The following is a 20,161-nucleotide window of genomic DNA, read 5'->3' on the forward strand; positions in this document are numbered from 1 at the left end:
GGTTCAACCTAAACAGAAGGTAAACTGCAGACTAGAAATCAATGGTGCTGCTCGGTTCTGAAACACCCAGTCCCACTGCACTGACCGAAGTGACCCAAGGACACATTTGAGATTCAAATCCAAGATTGCAGAGCCTGAAGACAGAACTCCCATGTTCTCTGATTGGGCAGATCATGACCTCAGGGATGCTGGACTAGCAACTCTGCCCCTCGGAACCTCGATTTCTTTATCCATATAAGGGACGAGGTGAGTGTTGTCCTCTCCACTGTAGATAACACAATGCAGCAAAGCCTGGCCACACTGTGATCAGGGGGCTCCAGCACTTCTTCATGGCCTGCACGCTTAGCTTCAAGGTTAAGGGTCCTAGGCACACCCCCCAGCTCATCCCATACGTGAGCCACTGAGTTGGGAGCGAGAGTCAGAGTCAGACCCTCCATTTCCATTGCTGCTCAAGGACAGGGAAGCTAGTTACGGGTGCCCATTTCCAAAGTAGGGTGATACAACCAAATTCCCTCATATCTGGGCCTTGTATCTGGGTTTTCTGGTGCTTATGCTTAGCAGTGGGTACATTGCTGTACAGAGCTTACTCTTATTTATGTTTTGCATTATCTTGTGAGCTGCTTGTAGCTTCTAGGTGTATCTAAAAGATGTTTTATAAAGTATCTCAGCATGATGCAGTCAGCCTTTGGGAAACTGGTACCATAGTGGAAAGAGGGTTGAGCCAAGAACCAGGATGCCTCCCTGTGGCTGCTTTGCTAGAGGTAAAGTCGCCTGACATGCCTGAGCTCTCAGATGCTTACTTTTTAAGTGAGTTGTTTGGAGCTGCACTTACTTTAATATTCGGGGATGAAGGAATCCTATTGTGCAAATGAAGGGCAAGAAGGAATTGCGAGGGGAAGAGGGAAAGAGCAGCACGTGTGTTCTCAAGAGAGCATGATCTGGAAGGCAGATTACCTGAAGGCAGAATGTTTCTCTGTCTGGTGGGCCCTGGAGCAGAAAGTGGGGTGGGACAGAGTGCCGTGCCCTCCATCCACAGCACTGTGAAGTGCTAATCCCCCTTCCGGGCTCAGATTGCGCTCATTCCCTCATTGACAGCCAGGCTCTGGGCTCCCTACTTTGCTGGTGTGAGGGAGACACAGCAGATCATCACAAGCCCACGGCACCTGGCTATGTGGACTTCTTGTTCAGTTGGATCCTGTGAGTTCAAGTAAGAAGCATGGAGGGATGCAAGTGGCCTCCTGCAGCCAGACCTGGGCAACAGTGTAGTGTTAAGCTACAAATCCTCAGACCTCCTGGGGAAAATGTGGCTGGGAGGTGGCATTCCTACAGACTGTCAGTGATTGTGGAAACCAATACATCAACACAGACATGCGGTCCCCTTATGTGACCCAGACCCCCTGGTCCTTAGCAGGTCAGGGCACTGTGGCCCAGGTTACTTCCAGACCAGTGAGGGTGGGAGTTGTGCAGGATAGAGGAAAGTATCTGCAAACAAAAGGGCTATTTGAATTATCAGGTTCAGTGTTTTACAAATTGCATTTTCATCTCATCAGAGATACAGATCAGTATACACACATGCAAATGAGCACTGACTAATATCTGAATAGTGACTTGAGGGCTGAGCTAATTCTCAAATATGTTATTTACTTTTACTTTCAATACTAATGTAGTTTCTGTGGTCTCTGGTTGTCTTTGTGGAATTGTCTTTTGTCAACAAAGAATAGGGATTTAGGATTTTAATTTTGTGTAGTGTGTTGTGTCTTATTTGGGGTTATAGGAAGATGGAAAGATAAAACAGGAATGACTTGAGAAAGCAGAGCTACAGAGGTATGAATCAGCACCCACATGGACAGGGGTGTAGAGAAGCACTTTATCGCAGTAACTGCGGTGTTCTTAACCCTGAAGAACAAGGTGAAAAATGCCAAAGAAAAGACCTACTCCCTTGCCCTCGAGGAGCTTGTGGTTTAGTTGGGATAGCAAGAATTTTCTATATAAAACAATTGAAATTCTTCACATTATTTGATAAAGAGGGCATAATTTTTTATAGAGACAGTGGGATTTCGGTTGTGTTTTTCTCACGTATTTCTCACGCTCTTCGGGGCTGGAGGCCCATCCTTGTGTGAGTGTGCGGGAGGATGCAGGGCCTTTGGGTGCTGAGGGCTGAACATGAGGCAGAGAGGCTATGCTCGCCGAGAGGACGGCATTGGGGGTTGTCAGGAAGCACAGATGGACCAGGAGGTGTCGCAGGGATATGACTGAAGAAGACACCACCAAGGCTGGACATCCTGAAGGGAGGATGAGAGGCTCTCATGGGCACTGAGTCTGAAAACGCTGGAGACTGAGTGGCGAGTGATCAGGAGACGTCCACATTTATTATAGAATATCTGCCATGTGGAAGGGAGTGGCTTTAGGGAATTGAATTGGCAGTTGTGTGTGTGCATGGTGGTGGGATGGACTGGTTAGAAGGCTTTGGGAGTAGTGTTTTGAGGTGACGGTTTGGTTGGAATGGACTTCTTGAAGTCACTCAGTCTTCCCCTCTGTGTGACCATGATGGCTCTGAAAGTACACCTCGTCGTGCCGTCATGTGCCATAAATGCCGTGTGCTATGAGCCCAGAGCTTCCTAGGGAGATCATGGACGTTTTGCCTCTTGACTTGTGGTGCGTTGTGAACTGAGGCACACGTGTGGGGACTTGGCAGTTTGTGCCCTCCGCAGCCTGCTCTGAAGGACCCTGTCATTCTATACCAAGACCAGCCGGCCTCAACTCAACTTTCCCATGCTGGTGGTTGGAAATCAGCCATGCCTGGAGATGCACTTTTATTGACTGAACTTGAAAATGTCTTTCTAGCCGGGAGCAGACTCCATGTGGGGGCCTCACTTGCCATTACAGATTCCTTTTGTCCCCAAAGGAGTTACTGGAGATGTAGCATTGGGTTGGTTTTCTGTCATTCTTGAGATTTTAATGTTCCTAACACTTGGAAGGAAGTTCACTAAGCTTCAAAAGAAAACTCCCAGATACGAGCTAACTGTATGTAGTATAGCAGGTGGCAGTTACATCTTCCACATCTCACCTGAATTAAGTCACACAGCTATCATAGAGAGGTAGGAATTCTCTTAAAGATTTCTAACACCTGCCACATGTGTCTTTGGGCAAGTCGTTTAACCTCCTTCGTTTCCTCATCCGTCACAAACAGAGCTGTAGATTTCAGGTCAAGTTTCCCCCACTCTAAAATGCTGTGTTTCTTTTAGTTCAGCACGTAATATGAGTAAAGAGGTGGCTGTGACGCTAGAGGCAGCCACCGTGATGTTGTGTGGACCACAGCACATCAGAATGGCACACCCTGTCAGCACTGGGAGTGTTTAGACAGCTTGATGGAAAACAAAACCCCTGGCTTCCAGCTAGATGATTGGGCTGTGCCTTGGGTTTTGCTGGCTGACGACCTTGGGCTTTTATGCTCTTAGAACCTCAGTTTCCCATTTCTAAAGTAGAGATCATAATTCCATTTTATGAGGACAAGATGAACTGATAAGTTTGAATATGTTTTAAAAGCCCTACATAAGTGCACATTATTATTATTAGGGAAATTATTATTCCCAGGCCCAGCTGGATACCAAGCAACTACCCCTCAGTGAACAAGGGCCTCCTCTGCCCCAGGTGAGAAATGGGGTAATTTCTCTTCCAAAGGTGGTGGTAAGCAGTAGACTGGGCATGGTGTGATTAGTGGGCTTCCAAGCCAGTGCAGAGGAGGCTGACAGTGAAGGGGAGACTTCATGCTTGACTGGGGGTCCATCCGCAGAGGGAAGAGCAGCCATGGAAGGGGTTCAAGGCCACGTGGCCACATCTCTCCAGTGTACGCTTTGGTGGGTGATTTTAGAGAACAGAGCAGAGCTGGCCTGGGAAAATTGCTATGGAAATGGGATGGGGGAGAAGTAAGGTGGCATTTGGGCAGCCAGATAATTGCAACCCTTATTGTGGGTGGAGAGGGAAGAGTGGGCTCTGTTTGGAGGATTTGCTCTCCAGGTTTCAGAGATGCTGACCTTGGGCAAGTGAGGGTACAGAAAGCCTTGGGACTGGGGTGCAGAGAGCCCTGCTTGTGCCCCGTGGGCTCCTGAGCTTTCATTGAGTATCAGCGAGCTCACTGTCGCTGTCTTATGTGTGTAATTCCTTTCAGGTTTCTGGGATACTGACTTCTCATCACAGAAGCTGTTGCTGAGGCTCTGTGTGGTTTCAGAGCTAGAGTGGAGCTTTGACTCTGACCCTCTACTTTTTGTTGTGCTTCTCACACCCACTCCCACCCCCAGAGAAAACCCCCGTGCTTACCCGTCATGTTTGAAAGTGCCTAAATCTCTTCCGAGTTCTTGCCTTTCTGCTCCCTGCACCCTTCTTACTCACTTCCTGCCATTCCCTCTTCAGTCATCATCTTCTGGAAAGAGCAGGTTCTGACTGATCCTCATCCCGTTAGACCAGGTCTCTTGGATCCCACCCTCAGTGTTTGACTCTGCTTGAACTTGGGCTGTTGGGTGAGCCAGAGGCAAAGTGATGAAGCTACTTCCTCATAGGTTTTGGGGATAGAATAGAAACCACGTTTTGTTTTTACTCTGAAGTTTTGTGATTCTACTTTTTAAAACCAGTCAAGATCACAGTAGATTGAGGTGGCCTAAAGGTGCAGTGACTGAGGAATGGAAGGGGGAGCTGTGGTGTTTACATACAGCCGGCTGCTGAGCCGCTGCAAGAAGGAATGAAGTTGTGAGGCGTGCAACTAGGTGAATGATCCTTGAGGACAGTATATTGAATAAAATGTCAGAAACAAAAGACAAAAAAAAAGACCCCAAAACCAGTCAAGGTAAGGATGATGTGTACTAAGTGTTAGGAATCGTTGTTTGAGGTGATTTGTATCCTCTCGTGGACATTCATGTTGCTTTATTTTCCTCTACTGAGGATGTATCACTTTTGAAACATCAGAAAGAGGCTTGGCACATGAGCAGGAGTGGCTCTGTGCTCTGAGGTGTGGGTTGCTCCTTCGTGAACCTCGCGGGAGCCACTTTCACTGTTGCACTTTCTTTCATGTTCACCATTTGTCCTGCTCTCTCCCTCTGAGGCCTGTCCCTCTCAGGAAGGCTGAGCTTCTGTTTTCCTTTAGTGTTTGCTCCCTTGTTTTGGATCCCTAGCACTGTGTCTTCTTTATTAAAATCTCACAAAATTTAGGTAGACATCTGGATTATAGAAAATTTTAAATGTCTCTACATCTAATACCAGCATGGGCTCGTACAAGTAAACCTGAGCTGTAGTGGTAGGGCTTGTTAGCAGTGCAATTCTTTTGAAAAGAGGGAGCTTGGGTGTTTCTCAAGAACTCGAAAATGACACTAAAATCCTTTGTTAGTGGTGCAGAGGTGGACAGGCAGCCCTCCCTTATATGGCTCCATTTGAGGAGTTCCGGGCTCCAGAGGAACGCAATCTTGCATTTAAAGTGACGTGTTCAAGGGTTAGAGGGCCTGGTCTTCCTATTGGAGCAAAATCACCCCTGACCTCCTAGCGGTAGAACAACACGATTATTCCTGGAAGCATGTTCTGAAGTTGCCACACCTATGGAAGGCATCTCGAGTAGCACTAGGAAGTTTGTTAATTAGGTCATGTTTTAGGTTTACTTGGGTGGGAAATGGACAGAGTCAAATAATGGATTGAGTCCTCCCTTACCCCACTTTATAGCCCAGAAAGTGTACAAGGGCCGTTGTCGGCGTCCATGATGGATGGGAATGGGGTACCTGGAAAGTAGGCTGGGAAGGGAAGATCATCCATTTGGTGATAGTGTGTTGAGTGTTGAGTGCTGGAAGTGGAAATACTTCAGAGATGGGGGTGTCTGCTGTCCACTGTGGGAGCTGGGAGCCGCCAGCCACACGTGTTCATTGAGTACCCGAAGTGTGACAAGTATAACTGAGAGACTGAGTTTTTAATTTCATTTGACTTGAGTTAATGAGTATTAATTACGGAGTCAGACAGCACACCTCTAATAAAGTTGAGATTTCTGTGAATCTGGTTGCTTTGCCTCAAAGTTAGCCAGCTGTCAAAAGGTATCAACTTTCCAAGTAGGAAGAGTAACTTAGCTAAGCAAGTTTTCTGGTGTATCCTACTTGTAGTAGCTGCTGATGGGGCTGACCATTTTCAGGTACTACTTATTTTGCAGAAGTGATACAGACTTGCAGTGCAGTTTCAGAGGAACGGGAGGTAGAAGAGTGAGTTCGCCTCTCACCCACATCCCCCAAGTAGCCCCAGATGTAGTTTTTGCAAGTGTGCATGGATTAACAGACTTTCAACTTTCCATTTCTTTTATTTGTCATGGTCTTCTGTGAGAAGGCTTGTCTTTCCTCCCCTCACTGGAGGCAGACTCCCCTTGGGAAAGAGGGAACTGGGTCTCGAGGCTGCTGTCTGCTGGGGCACACCCCACCTAGATCCACCAGGAAGTGGGTTTTGTATGGAAAAAGCCCCTGACTATTCCATTAGGAAAGCATTTTAACAATAACCCATATTCGTTGGACTCTTGCTTTTTACAGCACTTTTTTATTATCCTATTTTTGTCTTTGTTGTAAGATTGTTTCAGAGTTTGAAGGTTTCTTACCCTTCTGTGACCCTGCATCTGCGTGGAAAGAGAATACTATCTTTTGGGGTAACGTGGGATTTCCTGTTCTCTCTAGGAGGAAGGACCTGAGCTGAGGGAGAGGATCGGGTTCAGTCATAAGAATTTTTATCTGTGATCTATAATTCTTATTTATTGCCTTCTGCCTCTTCTGCCTCACGGGATTGTCACTGGTCGCCAGGGCCTCTCTTGTTTCCTTTTTTTTTTTTTTTTTTTTTTTTGTATATTTAGCATGGTTTTAAGTGGAGTGGCTTGACATAAGGAATCAATGCTTTAGGAGAATTTGTGAGGTTATCAGGTTACTCTCAGAACTTCAGTTTTTTTGGTAGAAATTCATCAAGAATAAGGAATTTTGGGATGTTTAAGATTGTGAGACATCAGAAGACTCATATTTTGAAATATTAATTATATCTAAAGGAAATGCAGTGACTTTTATACACAATTGAATGTTTTCTTGAGTTTGAATTTCAGCTTGTCTTTTGAAAAGATACTAAGAATTATCTGAACTGAAACCTCATTTGGAAAAGATATAGCGTTAAATGTGATGTGCAGCTCTGGCCTCAGGTGGGGACGAAATGTCAGTGCCTCCAGTGTGGACGGTGCAGCATATGCTGTACTCTTATCATGCCATTTGACACCATTCTGCCCCTCTCTCCTCCTTCTCACTGTGAAACTGTTTTAAGATTCACCAGGCCAGGTTCCGGCAGCCCGAACAGCCAGCCTCACTGGACCGTCAGAGTCCTGTCACCAGCTGAGGAGCCTCCCCAAGCTTCTCCTCCTTGCTGTATTCTGCCCACCTCTCCAGCTTGTTGGGGACAGATCACTGCATGGTCCTTTCTCTTGAAGGAGCTGACGGTGGGTCGGCATCAGGAAATGGGCCTGGCGTCACCTCCGCCGCGCCCGCAGGAAGCTTGCGCTCATCATCCCGGAACTTAGGTCCGGCGGCCGGTGAGAAGGAGGAAGGCAAAAAGGTCCGGCAGCAGTGGGAGTCTTGGAGCACTGAGGACAAGACCACCTTCTTCAAGGGCCTCTATGAGGTGAGTGACTTGAGGGGAGATGAAGGGATCTGTTTCTCTCCTTCCATTTCTCTTGCCTGCATTTTTATCATGGAGCTATGAGCGCAGTAGGTTCTGACACGGAGACCCTACCGTGGCTGAGGCAGAGGTGGGGAAGTCCCCCAGGGCCCAGTCTCAGCCTCCATCCTTGGCCTTTCACTGCCACACTGGGACTTTAGAAGCTGTTACCAGCAAGGTGGCTGTTAGGAAGTGTTTTTGGTGCAACATTTATTGTTTCCCAAGATCATTGCCCACTGTTTCTGGAGTATATTCTTGAGTGAAGAGTGCTGAAGGGCTGATTTGAGAGGGAGGGCCCCTGGGTGGGCAAGGGGACACTTGCCACATCAGTTAGAGAAGTGCTCTCAACCCCAAGAAGCACTAAGGCCAACATGAATTAAAACAAAAGTCAGAGGGAAGACCCTCCCCTAATCCCACCACCCAGTCCTATCACCCTGCTTCTTTGAGCAGGCATCCTTCCCCTTTGGGCTTTTTAAAGGATCTCTGTAACTGTAGTGAACTGTCCTGTTTTTACTTCATGCCAAATGCATTTTCATGGTGTTTCATATCCCTTTCACTCAGTATTTTTTTGTTTGTTTGTTTTTTCCACATGGATAAAAATTTTTATTTGGTCAATGGGTGAAGCCATTAAGAGAGCTCAAATAAGCAGCTGGATTATACAGGTTAGAGGATTCACAAGGTTGCGCGCAAAACTGGCACATATGGCAGGCCAACAAACTATTAACTTGAAAGAAAAATGGCCTGTTTACTGGACAAAACTATGACATGTCACCGGATCAGGCCGAGGCAGGAAGAACGCCCTGGAACCCACTGTAAGGCCCCTAATGGCAAAGGTAGTGGTAATCTCCCTCAGATGCTTAGTAGTAAACAGAAAATATCCAAGTGTGAGGGCCACACCATGAGCCTAAGGGTCTCCTCCTTGTTGGTTGTCCAGGTCTTTTTATGCACTAGTTTTGAACTACAAAGGATAAAGAAAAAAAAATAGTTCAGGTAGGCACAAAATTTGTCAAGATACTAACCTGTTAAAACAGAAAAATTTCCCAGAAGGAGTAAGTTCAGTAATCATGAAAAAGGCTTGTTTCTGGAAAGGTCAAAGTGTAAGTTATACTCTGTCCTAGAGAAACCAAATTCCTAGAGAGTAAATTGATACTGGGCTAGGTGACCTCCTGGACTTGATCTCCTAGAGACCTTCAGAATTCTTCCAAGTGTGTGTGCTGAACATCCTCCAGGATAGAACATGCTAGACCATGGAACCAATAAATACATGCATTTAGACAGCTTTTCCGTGTATTAGGAATTCCTAGGCTGATTGCTCATTGAATCTTTATGAAACTCCAAAAACAAAAAATTGAGGCAGAGGAATTAAGAAGTAAGTTCATTACCTGAAGTCAACAGTTATATAGGTAGAGCAAACTTGTCAACCCATCTCCTGCTGGTCCAGAACAAGCTCTCAGAGAAAACCAATGCCTCAACAGTTTTCTGAGACCTTAAGCATTTCAATTGATATCCCTTGATGATTTGTCTCAAATTATTCAGTGTTTTTTTCTAACACTTGCAAATATTCTGTTTCAGGTTTTGGCAAACTACGTCCTGCATGCTCACAGCCTGTTTTTGGAACCCAGCCATGCTCATTTGTTCATATAATATCTAGGGCCAATTTTGTGCTATAGTGGCAGAGTTGAGTAGTTGTGACAGAGACCATGTGGCCTCAAAGCCTAAAATATTTACCCTCTGGTCCTTCATGCAGAAAGTTTGCCGATCCCAGCTCTTGTAACCATTCTTGTATTGCTGTTAAGTCCCTTCCTGATTCAGTTGTTTTAAATAACGCTACAGTGAACATCTCTTTGCAGTCCATTTTTGGGATGATGCTTTGGGAGACAGTATCAGCAGTAGGCTACTAAGTCAGAGAGTCCTATTTTTTTAAGAGCTGATCAGTTGGGTGATGGAAAAGTCTTGCCAAGACTGGAAACAAAGTTTGTAAAAGAACGTGCCTTCAGAACTTAAACTGTGAAGCATTTATGGAGAGATTAGGAAAGGAGACCTTTGTAAATGTAGGCAGAGAGCTGGAGTTCAGCACCAACTCTAGAGCATTCTAGACTCCACCTTCTGCCTGTGTTGGCTGGACAACAGACAGACGCTTTGGTGCTGTTTGACATCGTTGTCTGAGGGCAGAACCAAGAGTGCCCACGGGGCTCCCGTCACATTTGAGCAAATGCTAGCATGTTCTTTGTCTTCCCTTTGAGGGTTTCAAAATAAAGCATAGAGCTGTTTTTGTGCAGAAGACATCCCCAAGTTGTGCCGCCCTTAAACGGTTGGCTGGTATAGATGTCTCGGAGTTCCTGAGATATCTCAGGACATCAGTGGACCTTTCTTCTTGGAGAAAACTGGGCTCTGCCAGGGGCCCTGGCTACACAGATGCGAAAGACCATGTGGTGGACGTGGTTGTCATTTTAAAGTAGTAGGGGAGGAATTCCTGCTTACCGACCTGCCCTTTGTCTTTCTTCAGGTGGTTTAGTCTTGTTGGACTAGCCCTCTCGTTCTCCCTCCTGCTTTTTCAGCTGGCATGCTTCTTCATTTTCCCTTCTGATATCTGTGACGTTTTGTCTTATAATTCTTGATTCCTGCCCTAAACCCACGACTGAACTGCCAGCAGCCTATTCCCATTCTTCACTGAGTCAATAATTGTTGAAGGCTCCTTCTTCTGTCCCTGCCTGTCCGTTCTAATCTCCTTCCAGTCCAACTACCAGTCCAGCTGGGCACCGTGCTGCTGCTTTCCATCTCTGTAACCACCATATAAATACCACAGGTTTTCCATTATTAGTCTTGGAAATGTGTATCTTCACTTCTGTATGGTTTTCCCTTACTTCAGCTTTGCCTGCCATTACCTTTTTTTTTTTTTAAAAAAAACAATGAGCCAAGCTTTTTTTGTCGTTCTTTTTTAACTTTTCATTTTGAAATAACTGTAGACTTTAGCTTAGAAAAACAACCCGAGGGCTACCATCTACCCTGTACCTCACTTCCCCAAATGCGGCCATAGCCTCAGTATGACCCAAAGCTGGTGTATGGCAGGGAGGCAGTGCTGCTGGTCTGTGGGCCTCATTCCCATAATGTCCTTACCCAGCTCAGTGTACACCCAGGACCCAGTCACATCTGGTCGTTCTGTCTCCTTAGTTTTCTCCCGTCTGGAACAGCTCACTGGTCTTTTAGTCCCCTTTTCTTTCATGATCTTGACATTTTTGAAGAATCCTGACTAGTGCTTTGTAGAGAGTCAGGCTAATTTCAGCGTCCTTGGGAGTAGACTTGGATTGCGTGTGTTTGCCAAGAGCACCCCAGAAGTGGTGCAGGATGCCCCCTGCTTCATCCATTGGGTAGGTGGCACAGGGGTGACATCTCATTCCCAGGGGCTTTAACCTGAACCATGTGATTCAGGTGGTATCTGCTGGGTGTCGCCACTGTCGAGTTATTTCTTTTTCTTGAGACTGTACAAATATCCTGTTTCTGCTCATTTTTTCTCCTACTACTTGTAGCAGCCATTTCTAATTCACCAGTTACCGTCCTGGTGTTTGCCTAATGATGACCTCCTGCTTCCATTATTTTTTTTTGCATTGCTTAATTGGAAATTCTGTGTAAGGAAAAGCTTGCCCTGCTCCTCGTCATTTATTTATATCAGCATGGCCTTGTGGATATTTGTGTGGTTCATAACCCATTCATACTGTGTTTTTGTTGCCCAGGTTGTCCCAGATTTGGTGATTGAGACCCTCTTCTGGAGGGCTCATATGTCCTTTTAGAAAGTTCCTTCCATTCTTTAAGTACTTCCATACTTTCTGGTACCATAAAATGTTCCAGATTTACTGTTCTTCCCTGCTCCAGCCCTGTAATCAGCCACGTCTCCAAGGAGCCCTGGTTCCTTTTGGAAAATGACATCTAGAAACTGAGACCTGGACACTAATATGCCTCCAGGTCCTTCTGGTTATTCTTATTGGCTTGGCTTTGATAAGATTATCCAGCAGTTGGTTCTCTTCGTAGCAGTGCCTGAAGCAGTGCTGAGGGTGAATATGTTCTCTGGAACACAAATTTTGTTCTGAAAAACTAAGGTACTTTTGCACTGAGTCCTTGAAGTAGGGGTGGCATGTTCTGTGTGATTCTCTTTCTGAATGTTCACATTGCTCTCTTAGAATGTAGAATACGTTTTGCTTATCAAACCAGAGTATGTTTCTTCTTTTCTTTTAAGATGCCACGTGGGTGCACCCTGGACACTGACATGTTCTCCTGTCTTCCAGTAATTCTCTTCTAGAGGAGTCTCATTTCATGGTCTTGAGAGAACTCTAGAAATCAAGCAGTTTGTCCAAGTGTTAAGTGCTACGTTTCTCTGCTCTGAGATCCTTGTCTGTTTGCCTTTCCAGCTCTGCTCCTGAGTTTCTGTTGTTGCTTTTTTGTTAATCCTGTTAAAAACCTAAGGAAAACCTAAGATCTTGGGAGGTGGAGCAGAGGCTCCTGCAGGGTCGTGAAGGGCGCCTTGCTCTCCCTTTCGTGGAGAGCTTCCACGTCCCCAGGAAGCCATACTGTGTCAGCCCCTGAGCTTCTAATGCCATCTTTACCTTCTAGCACGGGAAGGACTTTGAAGCGATCCAGAACAACATTGCCCTGAAGTACAAGAAGAAAGGCAAGCCTGCGAGCATGGTCAAGAACAAAGAGCAGGTCCGGCATTTCTACTACCGCATGTGGCACAAGATCACCAAGTTCATCGACTTTGACAGCAGTGAGTGGGGTAGGGCCCAGGCACGTTCTTTTTTTTAAATTTTTTATTTTTTTATTAATTAAAAAAAAATTACAAGAAAGAAACACAAACATTCCGAATACATACACTCAGCAATTCACAATATCATCACATAGTTGCATATCATCAACATGCTCATTTCCCAGAACATTTGCATCAATTCAGAGAAAGAAATAAAAAGACAACAGAAAAATAAAACAAAAACAGGAAAAAAAATTTACATACCTACCCCTTACCTTCATTTATCACTAGCATTTCAAATTGAATTTATTATTTTTAAAAAATTTATTTATTAATTAAAAAATTAAGAAACAAAATAAAAGATCAACATACATAATCAGTGATTCACAATATCATCACTTAGTTGCATATTTATCATTTCTTAGAACATTTGCAGTGATTCAGAAAGAGAAATAAAAAGACAATAGAAAAAGAAATAAAACGAACACAGGGAAGAAAAGAAAAAAAAAGATTATACCTATCATACCCCTTACCCCTCGCTTTCATTGATCAAACTAAATTTATTTTAACCTTTGTTCCCCCTATTATTTATTTTTCTTCCATATGTTCTACTCATCTGTTGACAAGGTAGATAAAAGGAGCATCAGACACAAGGTTTTCACAATCACACAGTCACATTGTGAAAGCTATATCATTATACAATCATCATCAAGAAACATGGCTGCTGGAACACAGCTCTACATTTTCAGGCAGTCCCCTCCAGCCTCTCCGTTACGTCTTGGTTAATGCATAAGAATAACCTCCAGGATAACCTCTCGACTCTGTTTGGAATCTCTCAGCCATTGACACTTTGTCTCATTTCACTCTTCCCCCTTTTGGTCAAGAAGGTTTTCTCAATCCCTTGATGCTGGGTCTCAGCTCATTCTAGAGTTTTTCTCAATCCCTTGATGCTGAATCTCAGCTCACTCTGGGATTTCTGTCCCACGTTGCAGGAAGATCCACACCCCTGGGAGTCATGTCCCACGTAGACAGGGGGAGGGTGGTGAGCTTGCTTGCTGTGTTGGCTGGAGAGAGAGGCCACATTTGAGCAACGAAAGAGGTTCTCTTGGGGGTGACTCTTAGGCCTAATTTTAAGTAGGCTTGACCTATCCCCTGTGGGGTTAAGTTTCATAGGAACAAACCCCAAGACTAGAGGCTCAGCCTATAGCTTTGGTTGTCCACACTGCTTGTGAGAATATCAAGAATTCAAGTTGGGGAAGTTGAGTTTGCTTGCTGTGTTGGCTGGAGAGAGAGGCCACATTTGAGCAACGAAAGAGGTTCTCTTGGGGGTGACTCTTAGGCCTAATTTTAAGTAGGCTTGACCTATCCCCTGTGGGGTTAAGTTTCATAGGAACAAACCCCAAGACTAGAGGCTCAGCCTATAGCTTTGGTTGTCCACACTGCTTGTGAGAATATCAAGAATTCAAGTTGGGGAAGTTGAGTTTTCCCCCATTCTCACCATTCCCTGAAGGGGACTTTGCAAATACTTTTCCACTCACTGATCAGATCACTCTGGGATTCATCAGGGCATCACCTGGACAAACCAACAAAATCTCATGTCTTTATACAAAGTTCCATGTACTTAAGGTGTTCAACCAACTATCTACATAAGTTATATTAGGAGATGCACTAGTCAAGTACAAATTTGTACCAAAAAAACATTTTTTGCTTTAGTCTCACACATAAGTTAAAATTTTAAAATATGAATTACAATCTATTTTCAGCACACTGCAGTAATGACATTCTTTTGTTCTTCCTTATGCAAAAGTGTTTTTTAAATTTGTACATTTAGTCACTATCATTATACACTCTAGGCATTCCTAGATTACACCATCTCAGTCTTTATCATCTATCTTTCTTTGTGATTTCATTTATGCCCCAGCCTTCCTCCCTCTATCATTCTCACATGCAGCTTCATTCAGTGTTTTAACATAATTGTATTACAGTTAGGTAATATTGTGCTGTCCATTTCTGAGATTTTATATTCAGTCCTGTTGCACAGTCTGTATCCCTTCAGCTCCAATTACCCAATATCTTACCCTATTTCTATCTCCTGATGGTGTCTGTTACCAACGAAATATTCCAAGCCCAGGCAGGTTCTTGTCCATCCGTTGTGCCAGTGCACTCGCTCCAGAGCTCCTTTGCCAGGACACTGCCGACTGCCAGCGGTGTCCTCGCCGCTTTTCTGAGTTGTGTTGCCTCATGTGAGCCAGGGCCCCGCAGCTGAGTGAGGAGGCCCCCCACCCGTGGAGGCCTGGGGTATGGTGAGGGTGGGGCCTCGGCAGCTCCTCTGCAGGTAGAGGGCCGGTTTCCCCGGGCGCTTGGCATTGCATGTAAAATCCAAGATTTACACGATGTTTTGTCTTGTTTTTCTTTATTTTTTAATTCGGAGTTTACTTATTTTGTTTCATTTTTGTGATTTGACTTTTATAAGCCTGGAATGCAAAGAATTTTTTAAGTTTTCTTGTTTTTTTTTCGTACTTTTTAAAAATAAAATTTAATAACTAAATAGAAATCCTGTCCTCGTGGAGCAGTAGCTCCCCAGTCCTCCTTTCCCCAGCCACTGGTAATCTCTAACCTACTTCTGTCTCTATGAATTTGTCTATTCCAGATATTTCATACAAGTAGAAGCACACAGTGTGTGTCCTTTTGTGTCAAGTGTCTTTCACTCAGCATGATGTCTTCAAGGTTCATCCATACTTGTTGCATGGATCAGAACTTCTCTCCTTTTCCTGGCTGCATAATAGTCTGTTGTGTGACTAAACCACATTTTGTTTATCTCTTCATCTGTCGACGACACTTGGGTTGTTGCCGCCTTTTGGTGTTCGTGATTAATGCTGTGATGAACACTGCCATGCAAGTATCTGTCTGAGTCCTGCTTTCAATTTTTTAAGTATATACCCAGGAATGGGATTTCCAGCTCATATAGTAATTCTATTTTAGCTTTTTGAGGAACCTCCAAACTGTGTTCCACAGGCTGTGGCTTTTCACTCATGTGGCTAAGTTGTTGCCACGTACGGTTCTGACTTCTGGCTCAGAGTGCCCTTCCCTGGCCATGGTCAGTTGCTCCATTGGCCTCTCCTGGTACCACTCTGTACCCCTTTTAATTCTTTTCTCTGACCACGGGGGAGCTGTTGCCACTTCCTCTCTCAAGTGCTCATAAGGAGCATCCTCCGTCTGCGCTGCACCTCCCGGGAACCTCCCCCTCAATCCCACCAGCCTTGTTTTTACAGCTCCATGTGCAGCTTGCTCCTGCCCCTTGCTTTCTCTTCTTTTCTTCAAATAATATAAATTCTTTGCCCAGAGTCATTTTCTGTGATAGGTGTGCTCACATGACAGCCTTCCTTGCTGTGTGCTATCCTATCACCCTCTCACACACCCCCACCCCGCCTTCCCACCCCTGTGTTCCTCTCTGTCTTTACGAGTGCTCTCCGGCCAGGATGGCATCTTTCCATTAAGGTGGGCCCCAGCCTCACCTGGAACCTGTGCAGCTGTGGGGGAGTGCTTGGTGCTGGCACCCCAGAGCCCCCACCATGACCTCCACCCAGTCCCATCAAGGAAGCAGGTTGCTGGGGGTTGAGGACTTTTTCTGCCTCTTCTTTCTACATAAGTCACATGAGAAGCGATCCAGGGCCACTTTCTCAGAGAGAGTCATCTGATTCTCCTCTCTGGCTCTGCGTGAAGTAGGATGCCAGATCCAGCTCTAGCCTTAGATAGGCCAGGGGATCTGTCCAGCTGTATTTTCTGTGAAGAGTCAGATGGCACATACATATGGCTTTGCTTCCCATACATTCTCTGCTGCAACTGTTCAGCTTTGCTCTCATAGCACATTGTAGGCTACATGTAAACCAATAAGTGTGCAGGGTCCCTGTGAAACTTTATTTACAGAGGGAGGCCATGGGCTGGCGTCAGCCTATGGACTGTAGTTTTCCAGCCCCTATCCTAGAGAAATCTGTTTTCTCTGCTCCCTTTTGCCACCAGCTGACACAGGCCATCTCACCTCTCTGCTCTCAGCTTCTCAGGCCCTCAGAGTCAGAGTTCCAGAGGACCACGGTTGTTATCTGACAACTGTGGTCCTCTGGAACCTGAGTGCATCCCTTCACATCTTTGTGGCTTCTCTCATCAGTTGTAAGTCTTGGCTAGTTTTACCTCAGAGTTCTTCAGGGCACTCTTTCTCCCCTGATGACCTTAGTTCCCTCCCCTTCATTTCTTCTCTGGACCATTGCTGCTTCCTGGTCTCTCATCCTGACCTCCCGAAATTCACCCTTCCCACAGTCACCTGTGCTGTCCATGTAAAATGCAAGTCTGACCCCATCACCCCCTTGCTTGAAGCCCTGCAGTGACCTCAAGGGCAGAGTCTGCACCCCCCACCTGCGAGGCTCCCCGACTTGCCGGCCATTTCCTACCTCCCCTCCCCCTGCCAGGTGGCCCTCAAAACCTGCCAGTCTCTGCCGGGTGCTCTCCTTTTCCTTTTCCAAGACTCAGGGAGCTCCAGGGTCATTTCTTCCAGAAACCCTTCCCTGAACCCCCTCTGCGCACTTTTCCACCTGGGTGCGGGTTCAGTAGGTTGTCCAGCACGTTGTGTGCTGTCATGAATCCTAGAGGTTTTTAATTGCTTTGGCCTGTTGAGAAAACCAGGACTCAGAGACAGGGAGAGCCTTGCCTCACTCATCTAGATGGTAAACAGCGGGACCAAGATTCAAGGAGGGCCTGCAAGCTTATTCCAGATGCCCTTCATTGTCACCATTCTTATTTTGGGCCTGTCTCATCACCTTTATCTTCCTTATAAAATGTTTCCAAACCATCTTTTCATGTTACTGTAGAATCTCTCCATATGTTTTGAAATATACGGTATTTCTTTGAAATGTATGGACTTGTAAGCCACTTTCAGTTCTTTTAAATAATGCTGGTCTGAGTACTTTTCATATGCTCTTTTCTTCTTTAGAAGTGCTTTATTTAGATAAGTTTGCATATCTGAGGTAACAGATCCATGTGTTTGGATGCTTTTATGTCTCATGATGAATCTTGTCCAAAATTCCCTCTTGGAACATTGGTGTCTGGTCCACTGGGCATCTGGGCAACTGTCTGTCTGCTCACCCACTGTGGTTCCTGTCTGTTCTGTTCTTCACAAATGCAGAGAGGAGTTCTTAACTGTGGACCTGAGGCCACTGACAGCACATTCTAATTTTTTCTGGTCAGTAAAGTACCCTTGTTTATCAGGAACCTTTTTTTTTCTCTTTAATATAGAAGCTATGGGTTTACAGAACAATCATGCATAAAAGACAGGCTTTACCACCCTATTATTAACATCTTACATTGGAGTAGAACATCTGTTACAATTGATGACAGAACATTTTTATAATTGTACTATAGTCCATAGTTTAACTTGAAGTTCACTGTCTTGTGCAATTCCATGGATTTTTAACATTTATTTTTTACTGTTATCATGCATACAAACTAGTATTTCCCCTTTTAATTACGGTCAGTTATATATTTCAGTGCTGTTAATTTTGTTCACAGTGTTGTGCTACCTTTGCCGCTGTCCATTACCAGAATGGTCCCGTCATCCCAAACAGGAGCCTGTGTCTTCCCCACCCTTGTCTCCGTCCTGTCCCTGGTAACCTGTATCTAGACTCTGATTCTATGGAGTGCTTTCAGGTGCTTTCTGGCCATTTGGAGAAATTTCTATTCACGTCTTTTGCCCATTTTGTAATTGGGTTGTCTGTCTTTTTGTTAAGTTGTAGGATTCCTTTATATATTCTGGATATTAAGCCTTTATCAGATATGTGGTTTCCAAATAATTTCTCCCATTATATAGATGGTTGTTTTACTTTCATGATAATCTTTTGAGGTACAAGTTTTTAATTTTGAGGAGGTCTCATTTATCTATTTTTAATTTTGTTGCTTGTGCTAGTTGATAAAGTTTAAGAAACCATTACCTAACCTAAGGTCCTGAAGATCATTCCCTACATTTTCTTCTTAGAGTTTGATAGTTCTGTGTCAAAGATAGGTCTTTGATCCATTTTAAGTGGATTTTTTTATATTAGGTGTGAGGTAGGGGGGTCTTCTTTTTAAAAAATTTTTTTTTTCTAATGAAGATCCAGTTTTCCCAGCACTACGTGTTGAAGGGACTATTTTTCCCCAAGTGACTAGTCTTTGCCCCCTTGTCAAAAATCAGCTGGCCATAAATCTGAGGTTGATTTCTGAACTCTCAATCCTATTATATTGGTCCCTATGTCTGTCCTTGTGCTAATGCTGATTACTGTGACTTTGTAGTAAGTTTTAAGATCAGGAAGTGTGAGTTCTCCAACCTCATTCTTACTTGTCAAGGGGCTATTTGGAGTCCCTCACCCTTGCATATAAATTTGATGATTGGCTTTTCCATTTCTGTAAAGAAGTTTGTTGGGATTTTAATTGGGATTGGGTTGAATCTATAAATTAATTGCCTTGGATAGGACTGACATCTTAATATTGAGTTTTCAATCCATGAACAGGGAAAATATCCTTCCATTTATTTAGGTTTCTTTTTTTTTTTCTTTTAGCTAGAATGTAGTTTTCTATATACATTCTTGGTTGAATTTATTCTTAGATATTTAATTCTTTTAGTTGCTATTATGAATGGAACTTTTTCTTGATTTCTTCTTTTAACTGTTCATTGCATGGGTATAGAAATTCTAATGATTTTTGGGTGTTGATCTTGAACTCCACTTTGCTGAATTCTTCTATTTGCTCTTGTAGCATTCTTGTGGATTTTTCAGAATTTTCTATGTGTAGGATCATGTCATCTGAAAATAGTGAAAGTTTTTACTTCTTCCTTTCCAGTTCAGATGCCTTTTATTCCTTTTTCTTGCTGAATTGCTCTGTCTAGAAATTTCGGTATAACACTGAATAACAGTGGTGACAGTGGGCGTCCTTGTCTTGTTCCTGATCTTAGAGGGAAGGCTTTCAATCTTTGACCATTGAGTCAGATATTAAGTGTGAGTTTTTCACATGTGCCCTTTATCATGTTGAGAAAGTTTCCCTTTTCTCAGGATCTTTTTAAGGTACATTTCCTCTTCAAAGTGTCACCTCCTTCTGGTCCTTGCAGGGCACCCATTTTTAAATGTTGCCGGCTCATAATGGGGTCTGCCTCGGAAAGTGCACCCTGTCCAGACTCCAGCCATCCTGCAGCTGTGACGCCCATCCAGCCCCCTGCTTGTGTTTTGTAGAGGAAGTGCAGTGCAAACAGTATAGGTCTGGGTCCTTGAAACCGCATTCTGATTTGTTTACGTGGTCCTCCCACTGTGCCTGGAGTCCCATGGAAGTGGCCGGTACATTTTCACCCTTTGGAGGCTGGTCCCTCAATCTCCTTGGCAGGTCTTTTGTTAATACAGGGTTATTTTGTTTGTTTTCAGCATCCACATGGCCATTACCACAATATTTTCAACTGACTTTGTCATGTTATGACAAAAATCAATTAACGTTTGTTTTTTTCAGGTTGTCACCACAGCTTCCGCATGTTTGTTAGTTGAGGCTTTGCTGAGATCAGTGGATCTGATCTCAGAAAATGCCCCACACTGGTCCTCGTCCTCTTGAGTTCAGGATCCCATGTTAATGTTTTTTGTTGTTGTTTGTTTGTTTTTTAACTTTTTTTATTAAAAAAAATTAACAAAACATTAAGATATCATTCCATTCTATATATAC

General features: G+C 44.3%; 1 protein-coding gene across 1 annotated transcript in view; it reads left to right on the forward strand.

Annotated features, from left to right (window-relative positions):
- Nucleotides 1-20,161, forward strand: part of LOC143675678 (uncharacterized) — a 31,503-nt gene that overhangs the window by 2,963 nt on the left and 8,379 nt on the right. The window contains exons 3-4 of the mRNA XM_077151749.1: nucleotides 7,475-7,665; nucleotides 12,307-12,480. Coding sequence (XP_077007864.1) covers nucleotides 7,475-7,665; nucleotides 12,307-12,480 — 365 coding nt within the window. The remainder of the gene's footprint in view (nucleotides 1-7,474; nucleotides 7,666-12,306; nucleotides 12,481-20,161) is intronic.

Source organism: Tamandua tetradactyla, chromosome 3 (genome assembly GCF_023851605.1).
Source record: "Tamandua tetradactyla isolate mTamTet1 chromosome 3, mTamTet1.pri, whole genome shotgun sequence".
Lineage (NCBI taxonomy): Eukaryota > Metazoa > Chordata > Mammalia > Pilosa > Myrmecophagidae > Tamandua > Tamandua tetradactyla.